This window comes from Pseudonaja textilis, chromosome 2 (genome assembly GCF_049901715.1).
Source record: "Pseudonaja textilis isolate UNSWEBS1 chromosome 2, rPseTex1.2, whole genome shotgun sequence".
Lineage (NCBI taxonomy): Eukaryota > Metazoa > Chordata > Lepidosauria > Squamata > Elapidae > Pseudonaja > Pseudonaja textilis.
Genome location: NC_141991.1, coordinates 138,033,817 through 138,050,226, shown reverse-complemented (window position 1 = coordinate 138,050,226; position 16,410 = coordinate 138,033,817). Strand labels below are relative to the sequence as shown.

The 16,410-nt window shown below is 38.9% G+C and overlaps 1 protein-coding gene across 3 annotated transcripts in view; it reads left to right on the top strand.

Moving 5' to 3' along the window:
* The window catches only part of LRP1 (LDL receptor related protein 1), a 311,480-nt gene that overhangs the window by 218,264 nt on the left and 76,806 nt on the right, over nucleotides 1-16,410 (top strand). For all 3 annotated transcript variants that reach the window (XM_087925459.1, XM_026713764.2, XM_026713763.2), the window contains 14 exons: nucleotides 666-870; nucleotides 1,771-1,935; nucleotides 3,075-3,319; nucleotides 5,324-5,455; nucleotides 6,101-6,328; nucleotides 7,049-7,223; nucleotides 8,850-8,944; nucleotides 9,225-9,374; nucleotides 11,544-11,687; nucleotides 12,332-12,457; nucleotides 14,211-14,342; nucleotides 15,034-15,168; nucleotides 15,292-15,421; nucleotides 15,727-15,853. In XM_087925459.1, the coding sequence (XP_087781585.1) occupies nucleotides 666-870; nucleotides 1,771-1,935; nucleotides 3,075-3,319; nucleotides 5,324-5,455; nucleotides 6,101-6,328; nucleotides 7,049-7,223; nucleotides 8,850-8,944; nucleotides 9,225-9,374; nucleotides 11,544-11,687; nucleotides 12,332-12,457; nucleotides 14,211-14,342; nucleotides 15,034-15,168; nucleotides 15,292-15,421; nucleotides 15,727-15,853 (2,189 nt within the window). The remainder of the gene's footprint in view (nucleotides 1-665; nucleotides 871-1,770; nucleotides 1,936-3,074; nucleotides 3,320-5,323; nucleotides 5,456-6,100; nucleotides 6,329-7,048; nucleotides 7,224-8,849; nucleotides 8,945-9,224; nucleotides 9,375-11,543; nucleotides 11,688-12,331; nucleotides 12,458-14,210; nucleotides 14,343-15,033; nucleotides 15,169-15,291; nucleotides 15,422-15,726; nucleotides 15,854-16,410) is intronic.

Genomic DNA, 16,410 nt, shown 5'->3' with positions numbered 1-16,410 from the left:
CATGGTTTCTTTCTCAGAATGGATTGTACTTACGTGTCACAATAAATTTACTAACCTCTAAGGTGACTATAATCTCTCCATTGCTAGTGTATTATAAAATACATCTTGAAGAAAGCACTGAATCCCAGATCATCTTTCCCCAACTTGAGTATCATTCAGATCTGAGGTCCTGAATGCTAAGAATTCCTTAGCCCATGTAGTCACAGGTGAGAAATTGGGGTATGGAAGTCCCTTTAAATAGAGTGCACTCAAGGTGAGGAATACTGTCTTAGATAATTATTACCCATTTTTTAGACTGTCTTATCTAAGATCCAATAAAGAATAGTAGCAACTCTCTTTCAGACTTTCTGGAATCAAATTGATTATTTAGATATGTGGATTCTGGACATGTTCAGGCTGAATAGCTTGATAATGTAGTAGGCCATGAATTAAACACATGACAGTGCTTCCAGTGGTTCTACTGGGCCTCTCAATGACATTTGGTATTATCCATTAAGATACATTTCTTGAAATGTTATTACAGAACTTGGAGGTTGAGAGAGAAGATCTTGGGAAGTTAGAGCACAGAAAAGAATTTTTTAAAAATGCCTTCCACATGAAGTGAAGTTTGTCTGGATAATACGAACAATTACTGATGGCTTCTATTCCAATTATCTTTTTTACAGCCCTAACCAGCTTTGAGGTGGTGATACAATATGGGCTCGCTACTCCTGAAGGACTTGCTGTGGACTGGATTGCTGGCAACATCTATTGGGTGGAGAGCAACCTGGACCAAATTGAGGTGGCTAAGCTAGACGGAACAATGAGGAGCACGTTACTGGCTGGGGATATCGAGCACCCTCGTGCCATCGCCTTAGATCCACGATGCGGGTATGACTCTGAACATAGGGGATGGAGAAATCTATGGGCAGGAACTGATCTAAAAACACGGTAGAAAGTTGGGTACCACTATAACTTGTCCATGTGGATTTTGGCAAAATAGGTTAATCTTTTAATCCATTAGCAAACTTCAACCTGCATTTAATGTTTGCATGGGAGGCAGGCAGTAAACCAAATGTTCACCAGATCCTTAGGAGGGGGCTTATTCTGGTATTTGACCCAAATAGGGCAAAACCATAGAATGCTAGGCATGGAATTCAGCATCAAGAATGGTTGGTTTTTTCTTTATAAGCAAGCTTCTACTTGTTACCAGAAAAATGTCCTGGTATTTATTATTTGTGTAGTATCTTGTACAATTTTAACAGCAAATAGGTGTTCGGGCTCCTTTTAAAGTGCATGTCTTCACATTCCTCAACTGCAGAAATGAAATTAGAATGTCTCTGCGGTGAAATCTTGATAGAAATTCCAGTTTTCCTAAAAATATTACCGGTGTAGAGGGATACTCTTTATTCCTCCCTAGCCCTTTTGTAAGAGGTAGATGGCATTGATCATAAGCAGAATACTGAAGAGCACTGGAATATTTTCACATCACTCTAAAAAAAAATAATGAAGGAAATCGTGCCATTTAGCACTGTGTATACAGGCTTTTTGAACTCTGTAAAAATGAAGCATTGCTCTTAAAAGCATAGTCATATTGGATTTGCCTACATTCACATAAGAATGCAGTGTTGCAGAGAGGATTGATATCAAATCACTTTTTAGTGTCTCAAAGAGTAAATGATCTACAGTGAATATTGCAGTGTTATAGAGACTATTTAAACTATGTTCCTGTGGTTGAAGAGGCATCTTTTTTTTTGACTCTGTATGTGCCCACTTTTCCCCCCAACCCAGGATTCTCTTCTGGACAGACTGGGATGCCAGCCTGCCTCGCATTGAGGCAGCTTCCATGAGCGGCCAAGGCCGACGTGTCATTCACAAGGAAACAGGCTCAGGTGGCTGGCCAAATGGACTCACAGTGGACTACCTGGAAAAGCGTATACTGTGGATTGATGCCAGGTGCGGAGCAGCCAGGAACCAAATATTCAGGGGTTGAGATTCAGGGTAGAAATTATCAGGGTAGTCATTTCTTGGGGGTGGGGGTGTTGGGGAGAGGGAGAGATTTTTATTATGAAGCCAATCCAGATCCTCTTAAAATGTCTACATCTTTCCCTTTATAAGAATCTAGGTTTGGTATTTTTATTTCCACTGATTACTGGCATTTCAAAATCTTGCTGCTCTTGCTCTTACTTCTTCCTTTCTTCTTGTATTAGCCTCAGAGATAATTTTACTTCATGAAAAGATTACATGTTGAATGTAACAATGCCAGCGTAATATAGACAACCATAGCTACAATCAGAAATTGTTATCTTTGTCCAATATATGTTTCCACCACCACCCATCCCCCCAAAACATTGAAAAACTGAAAGTATTTTTTTCCCTGCTCTGCTAAAAAGGTTCTCTGTCTGTTGGGAGTAATTCTACCTCAGTTGCAGAGCTGACCTATTATTTAATTGAGGAGAAATAGAAGAGAGTCTCCTATTTTGCTGCAATATCCCATTGAGTCTTTTATCCTAAGAAGACTGTAAGAACACAGTAACTTCCTCTTTTCTGTCTCTCATAGTAACTATATGCATAATTACTATAGTTACTATAATAATGTAATAACACCTTAGTAAGTAAGACATTATTTGGCTAGAATATTAAATGCATTTTTTGCTGTAGATTAGAGACTAATAAACAAATCACTATGTTTTATAACAAACTTGGCATGCCTTTAATAGACTCCAGGGCAACATAAAATAGGTATTTTGGCTTACTTTCCTAGAGTGATGCATTTCATGCCAGATTGCTTTCTGAAAAGAAAAGCCTTTGATCACATTGTATTTTTCCATTCCTAAGTATCTTGCTTCCTCTCTCCTTTGTCTTTCTTTGTTTCTCATGTCTTACTTGCAGCTTCTTTGCTTAGTCATATCTCCCGTTATTTATTTATTTTGTTTGTCAAACACAAATTACACATCTGAACAAAGAAAATTAAAAAAAAAGATCTTGTGGTCCCAGTTCTACTCGTACTCACATGTAACTTTTGAACTCGCGTCTCTTGCTTCTCACCTCTCCTTCTGCGAATGTTCATGTTGATTTGTCATCTTCTTCCCCAGGTCAGATGCGATCTATTCTGCCCTCTATGATGGCACAGGCCACATTGAGGTGCTGCGAGGACACGAGTATCTGTCACATCCCTTTGCCGTCACCTTGTACGGTGGCGAGGTGTACTGGACTGACTGGCGGACAAATACCTTGGCCAAGGCTAACAAGTGGACAGGCCACAACGTCACGGTCGTGCAGCGGACCAACACACAGCCCTTTGATTTGCAGGTCTATCACCCCTCTCGCCAGCCTGTAGGTGAGCCATGATGAGGGAAAAGGGGCAGTGGGTGAATGATACCAGGTTTCAGTCTGTGAAGTCAACATGGGCACCAAAAGTTTGTCACAATTGCCACAGCTACCTACTGCTGTATTCAAGCTACCTAAGTCTCCGGAGGCTTTGCATCTAATGGACACAGGAAGAAACAATAACCTCCACTGATGTGTAAATGATGCGGCTAGTTGGGTAAAACTAGACTGACTATATCTAAGAGTGGTTTCCCCCCCTTTAATTGATGCCATTCCTTTCTTTTCTTGGTGACAATAGTCCCAAAGGTGCTGTCTCCAAAAGGCATCTGGATTTTCCTTCTTTCTTTTTTTTCCTTTGAAAACATTTTGCTTCTCAACCAGAAACTTCTTGGATGAGAAGCAAAACGTTTTCAAAGAAGATGAACAACATCAAGAAAGTCCAGTTGTCTTTTTTTTTTTAAAGTACCTGTGGGACAACCTGGATGATTGAGAATCTCCACAGTCACTGGGAGATTTTAGGAATTTCACAAGAGACTCTCCATAGGCAAAGCACGTGCTCTGCAAAATGAGTATGGTCTCCCCCAGGCATCTATTTGCCAGTTTTGGGTATTGTATCTTTCAGCGAGATGAGAGAAGCAATTACAAGTGAATTAATTATTTGATCATAGAAGCAGAGACTGAACCATATTCTCCTTTTATTCCCCAGTTTCCTAATAAAGGGACAGATTCTGGATTTAATTATAGTGCTAAGCGACAGTACTGTCTTGGACTCATTGCCACGTAGAGCTTATTTTTCAGCAACCACTGTCTATACCCATGTCTTTACCTGCTTGTATCAGTTTCTAAAAGACTGACTTTCCATAGTATGTTTAGTCATAAGCAAGATTGTGTGCTGCAAGAACATCTAAATTACGAGGTGAGGGAGGAGTGGTTTTAAACTAAAATAATTCCTTCTCTGATAAATTGCAGAGGCCATTCTCATTCAAGTATGGCATACTAGATAATGATCTCCTTATATGGTGGTAAGATGCATATGTCACATGTTTTGTGCACTTAATCCGGGTCACTTAAAATCCTGGAAATTCCTGTTAGCTAACTGACCTAAATTGGAAGGGATAAAAATTATTCCAACTGTGATGCTATTATAACTGGCATGGATAGAGAGAGACATACATACACACATACATACTCCAAGGACTGACTTACCAACTTATGTTCTGAGGTTGATGGCAAAATAACAGAATTACCTTAAAAAGACAACAAGGAACGAATATGCCGTAATGCTATCTGTATATTAAGGCCTCGCTATGGAGTGGTACAGTGGCCTAGAGGTGGAGCTTTCGTCTCACAGTCAGGAGGCTGTGAGTTCAATCCTAGGTAGAGGCAGATATTTCTCTCTCTGGGCACACTGAGAATTTATCTGCGGAACAAAATTCCTCATTGGCGACAGGAAGAGCATCTGGCCATTAAAACACTCTGCTAGCTCCATTCAGTTGCCCAGACTCTACCCTGAAAGGGATTATGGGGTCGTTAAAAGAAGATGATTAAAGGCTTCACTATGTTTTATGATTAAAATTGAGATGGATACACATGAAGATTTTTATACAATATGAAGTACTTGCACTTATTCTACTTTCTGATGATTTGGAAATCCTCTGTAGACTGTAGGATAAGCTTTTCTCCTGGTCTGTCTTGTACATTTTTTTTCTTGGCACTTGCACTTTTTAAGGCTGTGGGGAAGGACACTCCAAACTTGGCAACTCCCAGAATTCCTCAGCCAGCCATGAAGTCCATAAGTCTTAAAGTTGCTAAATTTGGAGACCCTTGCTCTGGAGAAAGCAAAAGTACAACCCTACGATTGTTCTGGACAATCCAGAAATCCAATGGCTTTTTCCCTTGGGCTATATTCCATATGTATATATGCCCTGACAGTTCCCACACAGAGCTATGCATTCTGCTTTCTTTAGAACAAAGTTGTGATGAATGTAATCTTACAACCTTTTTGTTCTTCTAGCTCCCAATCCTTGTGAGGCCAATGGAGGAAAAGGCCACTGTTCCCACCTCTGCCTCATCAACTACAATGGCACTTACTCCTGTGCTTGCCCCCACCTGATGAAGCTGGATAAGGACAATGCCACCTGCTATGGTAAAGGGAGTGAATGGGATCCAGCATAAATCGGGAGCTCCTCCTGCAAAGAAAGATAATTTGAGATTATAATAGTGCTTTATCGCTCCCTGTCCCTCTCTTTCCCATTTATTTTAGCTATTGATACCTCCCAGACTATCTTTCAGAATGGTTCACAGGCTTTTAGCGAATGAGAGTAAAAAGCACGGGAACGTTTAAGTGTATAGCTGTGTCATCACCCTCTTGTATCAGTTTCTAAAAGACTGACTTTCCATAGTATGTCTAGTCATAAGCAAAATTTATGTGCTGCAACAAAACATCTAAATTACGAGGCTAGGGGAGGAGCAGTTTTAAACTAAAGTAATCCCTTCTCTGATAAATTGCATAACTGAAACCCCAGAACTGGTTACTTTCCCATCTCTTCAGGCTTAGATTTTTATTGATTTATGTGTTCAATTTGCTAAATATCTAGAAATAATTCAATTGAGAAAAAAAGCTAAACTCACCTTAGTCTAAGCTTTGGAAACTTTTATATATCCCCGACCTATACCATTCATGAATAACCTATTTAAGAATCTTGCAGGTTTTGGAAAGTCTTTATACTTGCAGAGTCCTGATGATACTGAGTTTCCATCACATGGTCTTGCCTTTTCTCCCCATCTCCAGAATTTAAGAAGTTCTTGCTTTATGCACGCCAGATGGAAATCCGAGGTGTGGACATAGACAACCCTTATTACAATTACATTAACTCCTTCACGGTGCCTGACATTGACAATGTGACTGTGGTTGACTATGATGCTCTGGAACAACGTATCTACTGGTCAGATGTCCGCACACAAACCATCAAGCGGGCATTCATCAATGGAACAGGCGTTGAAACGGTTGTTTCTGCAGGTGCAAATTACTTATATTATCCTCTCTTCCCAAGCTTCCCAACACCTGTGCTGCTTTTTTTACTTGGCTTTTGTTAAATTAAATTTGAATATTGATGTCAGCTTTTTTTTTAAAGGCATTAGAATATTTAACTTTTACATTTTATTTTAATTAATTCTAATGCCAGGCACAGGAATATTCATTGAATTCAAAGCACAGAAGAGTTTATTATTGTTTCCTATACACAAGAATCTGGTCAAATAACGCTCAAAGCTAAATTGTCTCTAGATAAGGGTCAAAGGAAATTCATAAGTGGCTGACTGAGGTCTCTTGTGGGAGCTCAAAGATTCCAAACTGATGACACATTTCACCCCACCCTCTGGCTTAGCCTGCAGGTCTGCCACACCTATATTCCTTGCAGTTTCTTATCATTATCCTGCATCAGGAATTAGCTACTTTTGCAATCAATAGTTATCATTGTGGGATTCATTGAGGCTGTGTAAATAAGAACACAGAAACATCTCACAAAACTCCCATCATTTTTCAGTTTTTTTCTTCTTTGAATTATGGGAGTAAGTGGGCAATATGGCCCCCTCTGGCAACACATCCTAACTTTTTTTGTATCTTTCTGGGTTTCACGTCTATTCCTATTTATTTATTTATTTGATTGATATAGCCAGCAACATATGACTTTGGGCAGCTTACAGCAGTTAAAGAAATATATTGTCTATTACTTTGCAGATTTACCCAATGCTCATGGCTTGGCTGTGGATTGGGTCTCTAGAAACCTTTTCTGGACCAGCTATGATGCCAACAAGAAACAGATTAATGTTGCCCGGCTAGATGGCTCCTTTAAGAATGCTGTGATTCAGGGACTGGACAAACCTCATTGCTTAGTGGTTCATCCTCTCAAAGGGTAAGTCTGAGTCAACCAAGAATGCTGACAAAGTTAAACGGTAGGATGGATTTTCTGAGAAACAGACTGAAACACTTTCACTTTCCTTTTTAAATTAAGAGCTTTTTAGCATTATTTCTGAATATTAACTACATGTTATTTAAACAAGCCCCATGAATTAGAGTCTAATCATGGTTTATTTCACTCCAGTTCAGTTACAACTAATGGTAGTTTATGTGGAAATGTTAAAAGTTTCCTGCTTCCTTGTTGTAAATTCATCAGAGCGGGGGAGCAGGGTTCATGAGCCCAAGTTCTTCAAGACATATCCTCACGGCATAACATATCCTTTTCTATATTTCCACAGTGAATATATAATCTGAATAGGGAATTAAATGGAAAAATTGGAATAGCAATTATGCAATTTCCCTGCTTCTTTCTCAGAATTTTACAGTGATTGGATTTTCTTACCTTAACATATTTTTTTTCACTTTTAGAAGTAAAGAAAAGTTAAAAAAGAAAAAAGTAGGAGAAATACAGTTTATTTCTATAATGCATTTTCTTTTGTAACCTTAGGATCTGCAGGAACATAATATAACATAGGTCCCATCATTCCAGAGTAAGATAATATAACATTCTTTAGGTGTTTTGCTATAACCTTCAGATTTTTGCTGGAGGGGATCTTTCTTTGGCACTTGCTGAAGTTCTTAAGTTTTGCTTGTTGTGTTCTATTTTAAGCTCTTCTTGAAAGAGTCTTATGACTTGACTGTTCTGGTTTGTTCTTTTGTTCTCTTTTTAAAACAAAAGTTGGGGTTTGGGAAGTCATTGCTTAAATTTTCTGAATGAATCCAACAGGCATGCCTAAACAGATTTACTTGATGCCCAAGCCCGAACCAGCTCTGTTGCATCTAGAAGTTCTTCCTTTATCTTCAGGCCATGCACAGCCCAATGGGAATAGCAATAATTGTATTCAAGAGTCTGACTCCCTTCAGAATTAAAAATGCTGTTTTTGAATGGTATAAAGAAGCTGTTTTAGAGCTGTTTTCACGGCTGAAAAACTGTATCAAGGGCTGAGCATGTGTGAATGTGAATGTACCAGCTAGTTTATGACATATTCTTAGGCGAGGTAAACTCTTTTTCATTTGGCAAGAGGCTGCCCATCAAAGTCTTAGAGATTCTTAAGTTGGGCTGTTTACTGATGGCTCTTTGGCAGTTTCTTGATTGGGGTATTGTTTACTGGGTTGTTGGTCTGAGTTAACTTTAGTGTTAATATATGCTGATCTGGGTGGTGATTAGTGGTGGAGAGGTGCTAAAGCCATTTTTATTCTCTTTTGGGCTGGCTGATTGTCTCTTTTGCATTTCTCATCTTCAGTAACTTTAAGATGGGTGAACTTTAACTCTCAGGATTCTGGGAAACATGCTGACTGAAGTTGAGAAACATTAATATAAACCTTTTCTCCAGTTGACAAAATGTTTGGAAGAAAGGAGAGAATGTTTGATTTGCTCTCTGCCACCCAACTTCCTGTAAGGTGTTATTTTCTTCAGATGAACCTTGTTAAGTGTAAAGCAAATGTCAGGGACATGACCAGGAGATAATCAGCCAATGTGGGGAAGGGTATAGCATTGAATGGTGGTTCCTTTGTTTCATAGGAAACTCTACTGGACAGATGGAGACAGCATCAATGTCGCCAACATGGATGGAAGCAACCACAGCCTTCTCTTCACAAACCAAAAAGGGCCTGTTGGTATGGAAGTCATTTGCTTCATTTGTGTAGTAGTATCATTATGTGGAAATGACAATAAAATTCATGGAAATGATACAATTTGCATCATCTCCATAATGTCAGTGCTGGTGTCTGATTTATACAATCAGAAATGTCAGTTTGCTCCTTCCTCCCATTGATCTATTACTTTTTAAGGTCACCCATGACAACGGTTTAGGTACAATCTTCCCTTACTGCTTACTCTTTTTAGTCCTTGCTAAAATAATAATATATATTTATTTATATATTTTTTTAATGTCAGGGCTCTCCATTGACTACAAAGAAAACAAGCTGTACTGGATAAGCTCTGGCAATGGCACCATCAATAGATGCAATTTCAATGGCAGTGGTCTGGAGGTGTTGGAGACTATGAAGAACCAGCTACGCAAAGCCACAGCGTTGGCTATAATGGGTAAGAGACAGTGGTTGTTATAATGGGTAAGAGATGTGGTTTTTTTCCATGCTGCGATTTGCATGGAGAGTAGATCTTACATATTTCTCGTTTCTGTGGGCTCATTTATGTAGAACCTTATGTGGCTTATAACAGAGAACGTAGATCTCATTTCCTAAAGTTTTCCTTTTGTTTCAAAAACATTGTGGTCTTCTGGATTCAGAAATTACTACATTAGTTTTTGAAAGGTGTCATATTGAGGCTGTGATTTCCATAATTAAATCTCCACTATAGTTTTTATCATAATACCCAGTTGGAAGCATCTATATCTAAGTTGTATTGCTTTAGTATTCATATAACTTATTTGGGAACTATATTCTTCAATCTATTTTACCATTGCTAAAAATGTATTTTATGAAGAGTTAAAGTCTTAAAATAAACAGATGCTACAAAAGTTAAATTCCTTCCTTTTAGTCTCTAAATGCAATGTAACATGATTGTTAAAGCTTTTAATAATGCTTTTAATATAATATACCCATATTTTATAGCTACATGTATGGAAGCACATCTTAAATCTTTTTGTTAATTTACATACACAGGTATGACAATAGATCTTTGCCTGTCTAATATCAGAACCAGGAAACCACTAAGTTATAGCTAATGCTACAGCAATTTTGGGAAACTGATATTCAACTACCTTAGCTTAACTAAGTTTACCTGTTGGTCTACATATACATTAAATGAAACAACCCAAAATTAGAAGTGCAATTCCTGGTCCTTAAGATTCTCAGCTCTAGCCAGCATAGCCGATGATTAAATTAGAATAAGTGGCTTGCTGGTTTGGAACAAAATTCATCTAGTTCAGTACTACAAGGTTAGAGTGCTTGAATGCATTGTATTTGATGGATAAAAATCAAATGAAAAGCATCTTAATGAAGAAGCATACCTTTTAAAATTAATTATTTTAATATAGGTTAAAATTTCAGCAAGTGCTACAGAGTAGTTACTCCTCATTTAATGACCACTCATTCAGCAACTGTTCAAAGTTATAATTGTGCAGAAAAAGGAAGACTTACAACTGATCCTTGTACTTGCGGCTGTCGCATTTTGTCCATAGTCACATGATTCAGATATAATTCAGAAGCTTGTCAACCAGATCACAGTTATGAGGTTGCAGCATCCTGCAGTCATATGATTACTATCTGTGATGTTTATGACTGGTATCCAACAAACAAAGTCAATGGCGAAGCCAGCAGGTGGTAAGATTATGTGACTGTAAGATACTGTAACTGCATGGGGTTTGCCTAACAATAACTAACAGTGCCAGAACTGGTGTTCTAAGTCAGTGCACCCACACAACATTGCACTTCACAACTCAGATGCTTAGTGATTTGGGCCAAATTACCATTGGTAAGTAAGGACAACTTTACCTCCCCAAAATATTGTTTTAGCCACTCTTTCCAACTGATTACAGGTGGTTTTGGGGTTACAACCATTTGTTCAGTGACTGTTCGAAGTTATCATGGTGATGAATGAATGCACTTACAATATAGGTCCTCATAGTTCTGGCCAATGCAGCATCCCTTCAGTCACATAATCACAATCTGCTCACTCAGTGCCCAGATTGTAATTACGCTGATGTTGCAAGCACAGTGATCATAATTTCCAACATCCCTTCAGCTTCCCACAAGCAAAGTCAATGAGGAAGCCAGCAGGAAATCAGAAGTTGCAGTCATGTGAAGTTGTCCTCAATTAATGATGGCAACCAGTACTGCCAAAGTTGCCGGTGCTAAGCACCCCAGTCATGTGATACTGTACTGTATGATGTTGCCTAACAACAGCAATCCCAGTCCAGATTGCTGTCTTAAGCCAAGGAAGACTTTCTTTTGATTAATCAACCACTCTTTGTAATCAATTAAAATCTTTCAACTCTTATTTTTTCAGTCTTCTGGCCAAGATATAATTATTCCACACCCGATTCTACTTCCCATCACTTTCTCCCCTAAGTCCATATTGATAAAATGGGAACAATAAAACACTTCTTTACTGGATTTCTAAAATTGTGCAAAGAATTATCGTATCAGTAATAATAACTTAGGTTTATTGAGTTTATAAAGTGGGGAGCACACTGTATTCTTTTCAGTTGTGAGTTCCCTCATGGCATGTGTACACTTCCCCTTTCTCACTTAGATGATAAGTTGTGGTGGGCTGACCAGGCCTCTGAAAAAATGGGTACCTGCAACAAGAAAGATGGATCGGAGGCAGTCGTGTTGCGCAACAGCACCACTCTTGTAATGCACATGAAAATCTATGATGAGATCATCCAGCAACAGGGTGAGTGTGGGGGGCTTTTGAAGTACTGATGTTGGGTAGCTCTGCTTAGTACAAGAGGAGAGACTGAAGAAGTAGGTTGCAAGGAAGTATAATGGAGACTCATGAGATTCCTAGGTCAGGCAGTACCAAAATAAATAAATAAATGGTGTGAATTTAAGTCGACATAATCTGCCTGCACAATCCTAGGAAATCTAGTTTTGAAGGTGGCATTTTGAACCACACTTTTTTCACTGTACCACTGCCCATGACTTTCCATGTCTTTATGGGACAGTGTGTACTTACCCAAAAGTTTGATTGAAGTCTGGTAACATCACCAAATCTTGCAAAACTCTTGGCAGTCTCAAAGGACTCATGACATTTAGCATTTTCAATTGAGATACAAAATCTAGTTATGGTGTGGGAAGTTGTTGTTGGCTTTTTAAAATCAACTAATTGGTTCATTTTGGAGGGAGAAGATCTCATATAGGGAAACTTCAGAAGTGCTCATGCCTGGAGACATCTACTTGCTAATTCCTTCTTTGATTTTTGTTTGGCTGTAAATTACGATATATGTGGTCATCGGATTGCAAAAGAAAATCTGGACTTTGACATTGTGTGGATCTGGTAATTGTGCCCTTTTAACTTTGCTGTTATTATGGTTTCAGGTGTCAACCCTTGCAGTGTGAACAACGGTGAATGCTCACAACTCTGCCTTCCTACATCAGACACTACTCGTTCCTGCATGTGTACAGCTGGCTACAGCCTGAAGATTGGGCAGCAGTCCTGCGAAGGTGAACAATTACAAGGGGCAGTTCTGTCTGAATGTGACCTGCAGGAATTGGTCTCCATTCCTGGCACTTGACTTGTTTGCCTCTATGAATCTTGAAAAGGCAGCTCCCTCTGCTGCCCGTGGAATTTTCTAGAGTTTTCTCACTGAGGCCTCTAATGAGCTTCCCATAGTGTTATCCGTATATCTTGAGATGGCAAAGTTGACCTTAATTGCATATGTGCTTAATGGAAAGTTTGCAGTCAGTCCTGGCTTTCTTTACCTTCAAGAAATGTGTTTCTAAATATATATTCTGTCTTCTTCACACATTTATTTTTCATGTAGAGTAGATGATGGGGAGAAAAACACTGGCGTCACCTAAAATAGATGAAGTGGGATGAAGCCTCTAAGATGTGAAGGAGAAAAAACTATAAAATTGCAGGATTAAAAATGATAGGATACAATCCGTGACAATTCTTCCCCCCTCCCACCTAATTTTCGGGATATAGCAATTAATCTTACACCCGTCCAAAGAAAGGCATATTCTAAAAGGGATATTCAGAAAGCCCATTTATATATAAGATTCATCTTTCTACTCTCCCTTTTCTGGGAGGCACTCTAAGAAGGCTGTGGATGATGGGTCCTATCCTAATCATGGTCTCATAATTTTGGTGGCAGCAAATGTGATAAGACACTAGAAAGGAATACCTATTATCATTATTACCATAATATTATTTGTACAGGCCAACATTGACAATACTAAGTTAATAGTTTAGTTCCTGTTGAGGAATTCCTGGCAACTGTTTAGTGCTTCCTTTCAAAGGAAAAACAGAGTCCAGCTAAAAAATATTTTTTCCCCTCCACATTTCAATCAACATTGATTTTGCTTATCTTTTTAAGTAATAATTGACTGGAGACAATTATTACTGTGAATTAAAGATAATAATTATGTTTTATTGTTTCCATATTCCAACTTTCAACAAAAAAAACCCTTCTTTCTTTTCACTAATTTTGGCTCAGTTTTGTTCACATACACATATTCTATACATTCACATAGATCCCAGATAAAATTAAAATGAACGTTGTGTCCTTTGCATTTTGTAAAAGCAACAGAACCCCACAAAATACTGGGCCAATTTTTTTGTGAGAAAGTGGTGGACAGAATGGTAAAATTAAGGGAGGAAACGGAATACTTCACTTCTACAAAACTCAGAGCATTAATTTTGCTTCTTAAGAGATTTATTGAAATGTCCCAAAATTTTGGCCTTTGCTAACCCCACAGGATGAAAAATCATAGCATAACTCTCCAGATTGAAAATAATTTATCTACCAGACTATAGAGGAAAGCAGACCCTGAAAGTCTGAAAAACAAATGCTATCTAAATTCAAGAAGCTTGAAACAGGCCTTGGTCCCTTCTTGATTGTAACAAAAATTTGTGTGGGTTGTCTTTCACAACTCCAGCTGTTGTTAAGGAATTGTTGTCATTAATGAAATTTTGCTTGTTTCACTTTTTTCCAGCCTATTGGCAGGAACTCATGGAGTTATAGAGCAAAACAACTTGGACAGATCCAAGTTAGGGAAGATTGTTTTAGTCTGGAATTCTCCTGGCAGGCTTTTAGGCCAGCTCTGTGGACTGAAATTCTTTGAGATCAGATGCTCAGAATAGAACCTGAGATTATTTGCATATAAAGGTTTCCATTCTATACATACTTCCTTGTATCTCTTTATCCTTTTGATAAACTTTTTAAGCTTGTGACTGTTTCCTTTTTCCATGCAGGTGTTGGCTCTTTCCTCCTCTACTCGGTACATGAGGGCATCCGTGGCATCCCATTGGATCCCAATGACAAGTCTGATGCACTGGTGCCAGTCTCTGGGACTTCACTGGCTGTCGGCATTGATTTCCATGCTGGTAGGTGGTGCATACCTGCAATGGATTAGCCCTCTTGGGGACCCTCAGTTGGAGAAGGATAAAAGAACAACCGTCTGAAGAAGGATAGAGAAGCTACGTTGATGGAAGATATTACAGCTGATGTGAACAAACTCTGTGCCTATTCACTTTAATTCAGGGAAGAACACATATTGAACAAAATAAATTTAGTGCATTTTACTAAAATGGTGAAAGTATGCAAAAAGAAAAAGAACTATTCTGAGGGATTTGTTTCTTGATGAGGACAAAGTCTTAGCCTTGAAACAACTGTGTATTAAGCATAAATTAGTTCTTAAGTGTGTTTCATGCTCCATAGTATTCTTAGAATGATATGCATAACACTAATTAATACTGCAGCTAGCTAGATAAATTATCAGTGTACATTATACCAGGATTTAACAATAGAATTAAACTTTAACTTCTTCAAGCCTGGGATTGTGCACTTTCCTTAAGATGTTTTGTTTATGGTCTTTGTGGCTAAAGATGTTCGAGACCTACTAAAGGTGCTACTCTGCTTTTACTGATTTGAATGTACTGTCAGGTGCTGAAAAGAAATGGGTTTGGGGAACCCATTTGGGGGATTATCAGATGACTCAAATAATAATTGCTCCTTGCATAGAATCACACCAAACCTCCTCTTTCAATCTCCCATATGTATTTTTCTCTCCTTCAGACAATGACACAATCTACTGGGTGGACATGGGTATGAGCACAATCAGTCGAGCCAAACGGGACCAGACCTGGCGAGAGGATGTTGTGACCAATGGCATTGGCCGAGTGGAAGGGATTGCCGTGGACTGGATTGCAGGTGGGTGGCTGCGTAGATGAGCAAGCAACAGCAACTGAATGTGGGAAGGAAACCCTTCTTCTCACAAGAAACAGAGGAAGGAGCAGTCGATTAAGTCCAGATCTTGTATCTCTTTCCCTCCAGGAAACATCTATTGGACAGACCAGGGCTTTGATGTCATTGAAGTCGCCAGGCTCAATGGTTCATTCCGCTATGTAGTGATTTCACAAGGATTGGATAAACCACGTGCCATTACAGTACACCCAGAGAAAGGGTAAGGTTCCTTTACATTAAATGCGATTTCTTAGACTGGTCATAATAGGAACAGGTTGGGAGCATATTTGTAGCATTTAAATGATGATGGATTGGAACTGGGGAAAGGCAAGACTCCCGGTGTTGGGAATGCTTTAAAGGCCATCCAATTGGAAAAGGCTACTCCTAGATCTGGTATAGACATTGGATTGACTTTTTGCTTTATTCCTTTATTTTTTACTACCATTAAAAATGGCAAACTAGTGGCAACTGGCTGAACACATGATACGCTAACTGTTCCGGTGCTGTCTGTGTCCTCTCTTTCAGATACCTTTTTTGGACAGAGTGGGGCCAATATCCTCGCATTGAACGTTCTCGGCTAGATGGAACAGAGCGCGTGGTCCTCATCAACACCAGCATCAGCTGGCCCAATGGGATTTCTGTTGATTATGAAGTAAGGTCCTGGGACTGTGGGCGTTAGACACAGTCTAACATGCCTGTCTGTCCAACCAAAAATCATAGTTGAGAAATGAACTTCCCTGAGTGGGACATTTAGCACCTTGGGAATGCCTTGCCCCATTGTACCCTTAGAAAAACAGCAAATAAATAGGATTATGTGCTTTTAACACAAAAACATAATTCAGCATCATGGCAAGTTAAAATTCATACACAATCATTCTGCAATTCTTCAATCCAGCAAAATCCGAATTTTTGCAAAGCATTTGTTTGTTGAACAAATTTGTTTGTTGCCGAAGGTGTTATCTAAGCCTGGTAATGAAACGTTCAGAAACCAACCCACAAACTCAGAGAATGAACCTTTACTCTCATCCTACACCTCAGATACAGATATTCACCACTATTGCCAAGCATTTGTTTGTGTTAAGAAAAGGAACCTAGCAACGTCACCTGCTCAGTTGGAGTCCTGCTCAGTTCTGCCTCAATTTTTGATCTTTCACGGCTTTAAACAATCTCCCTCCCACTGGAGTAACAGCAGTTCATATGTCCATTTAT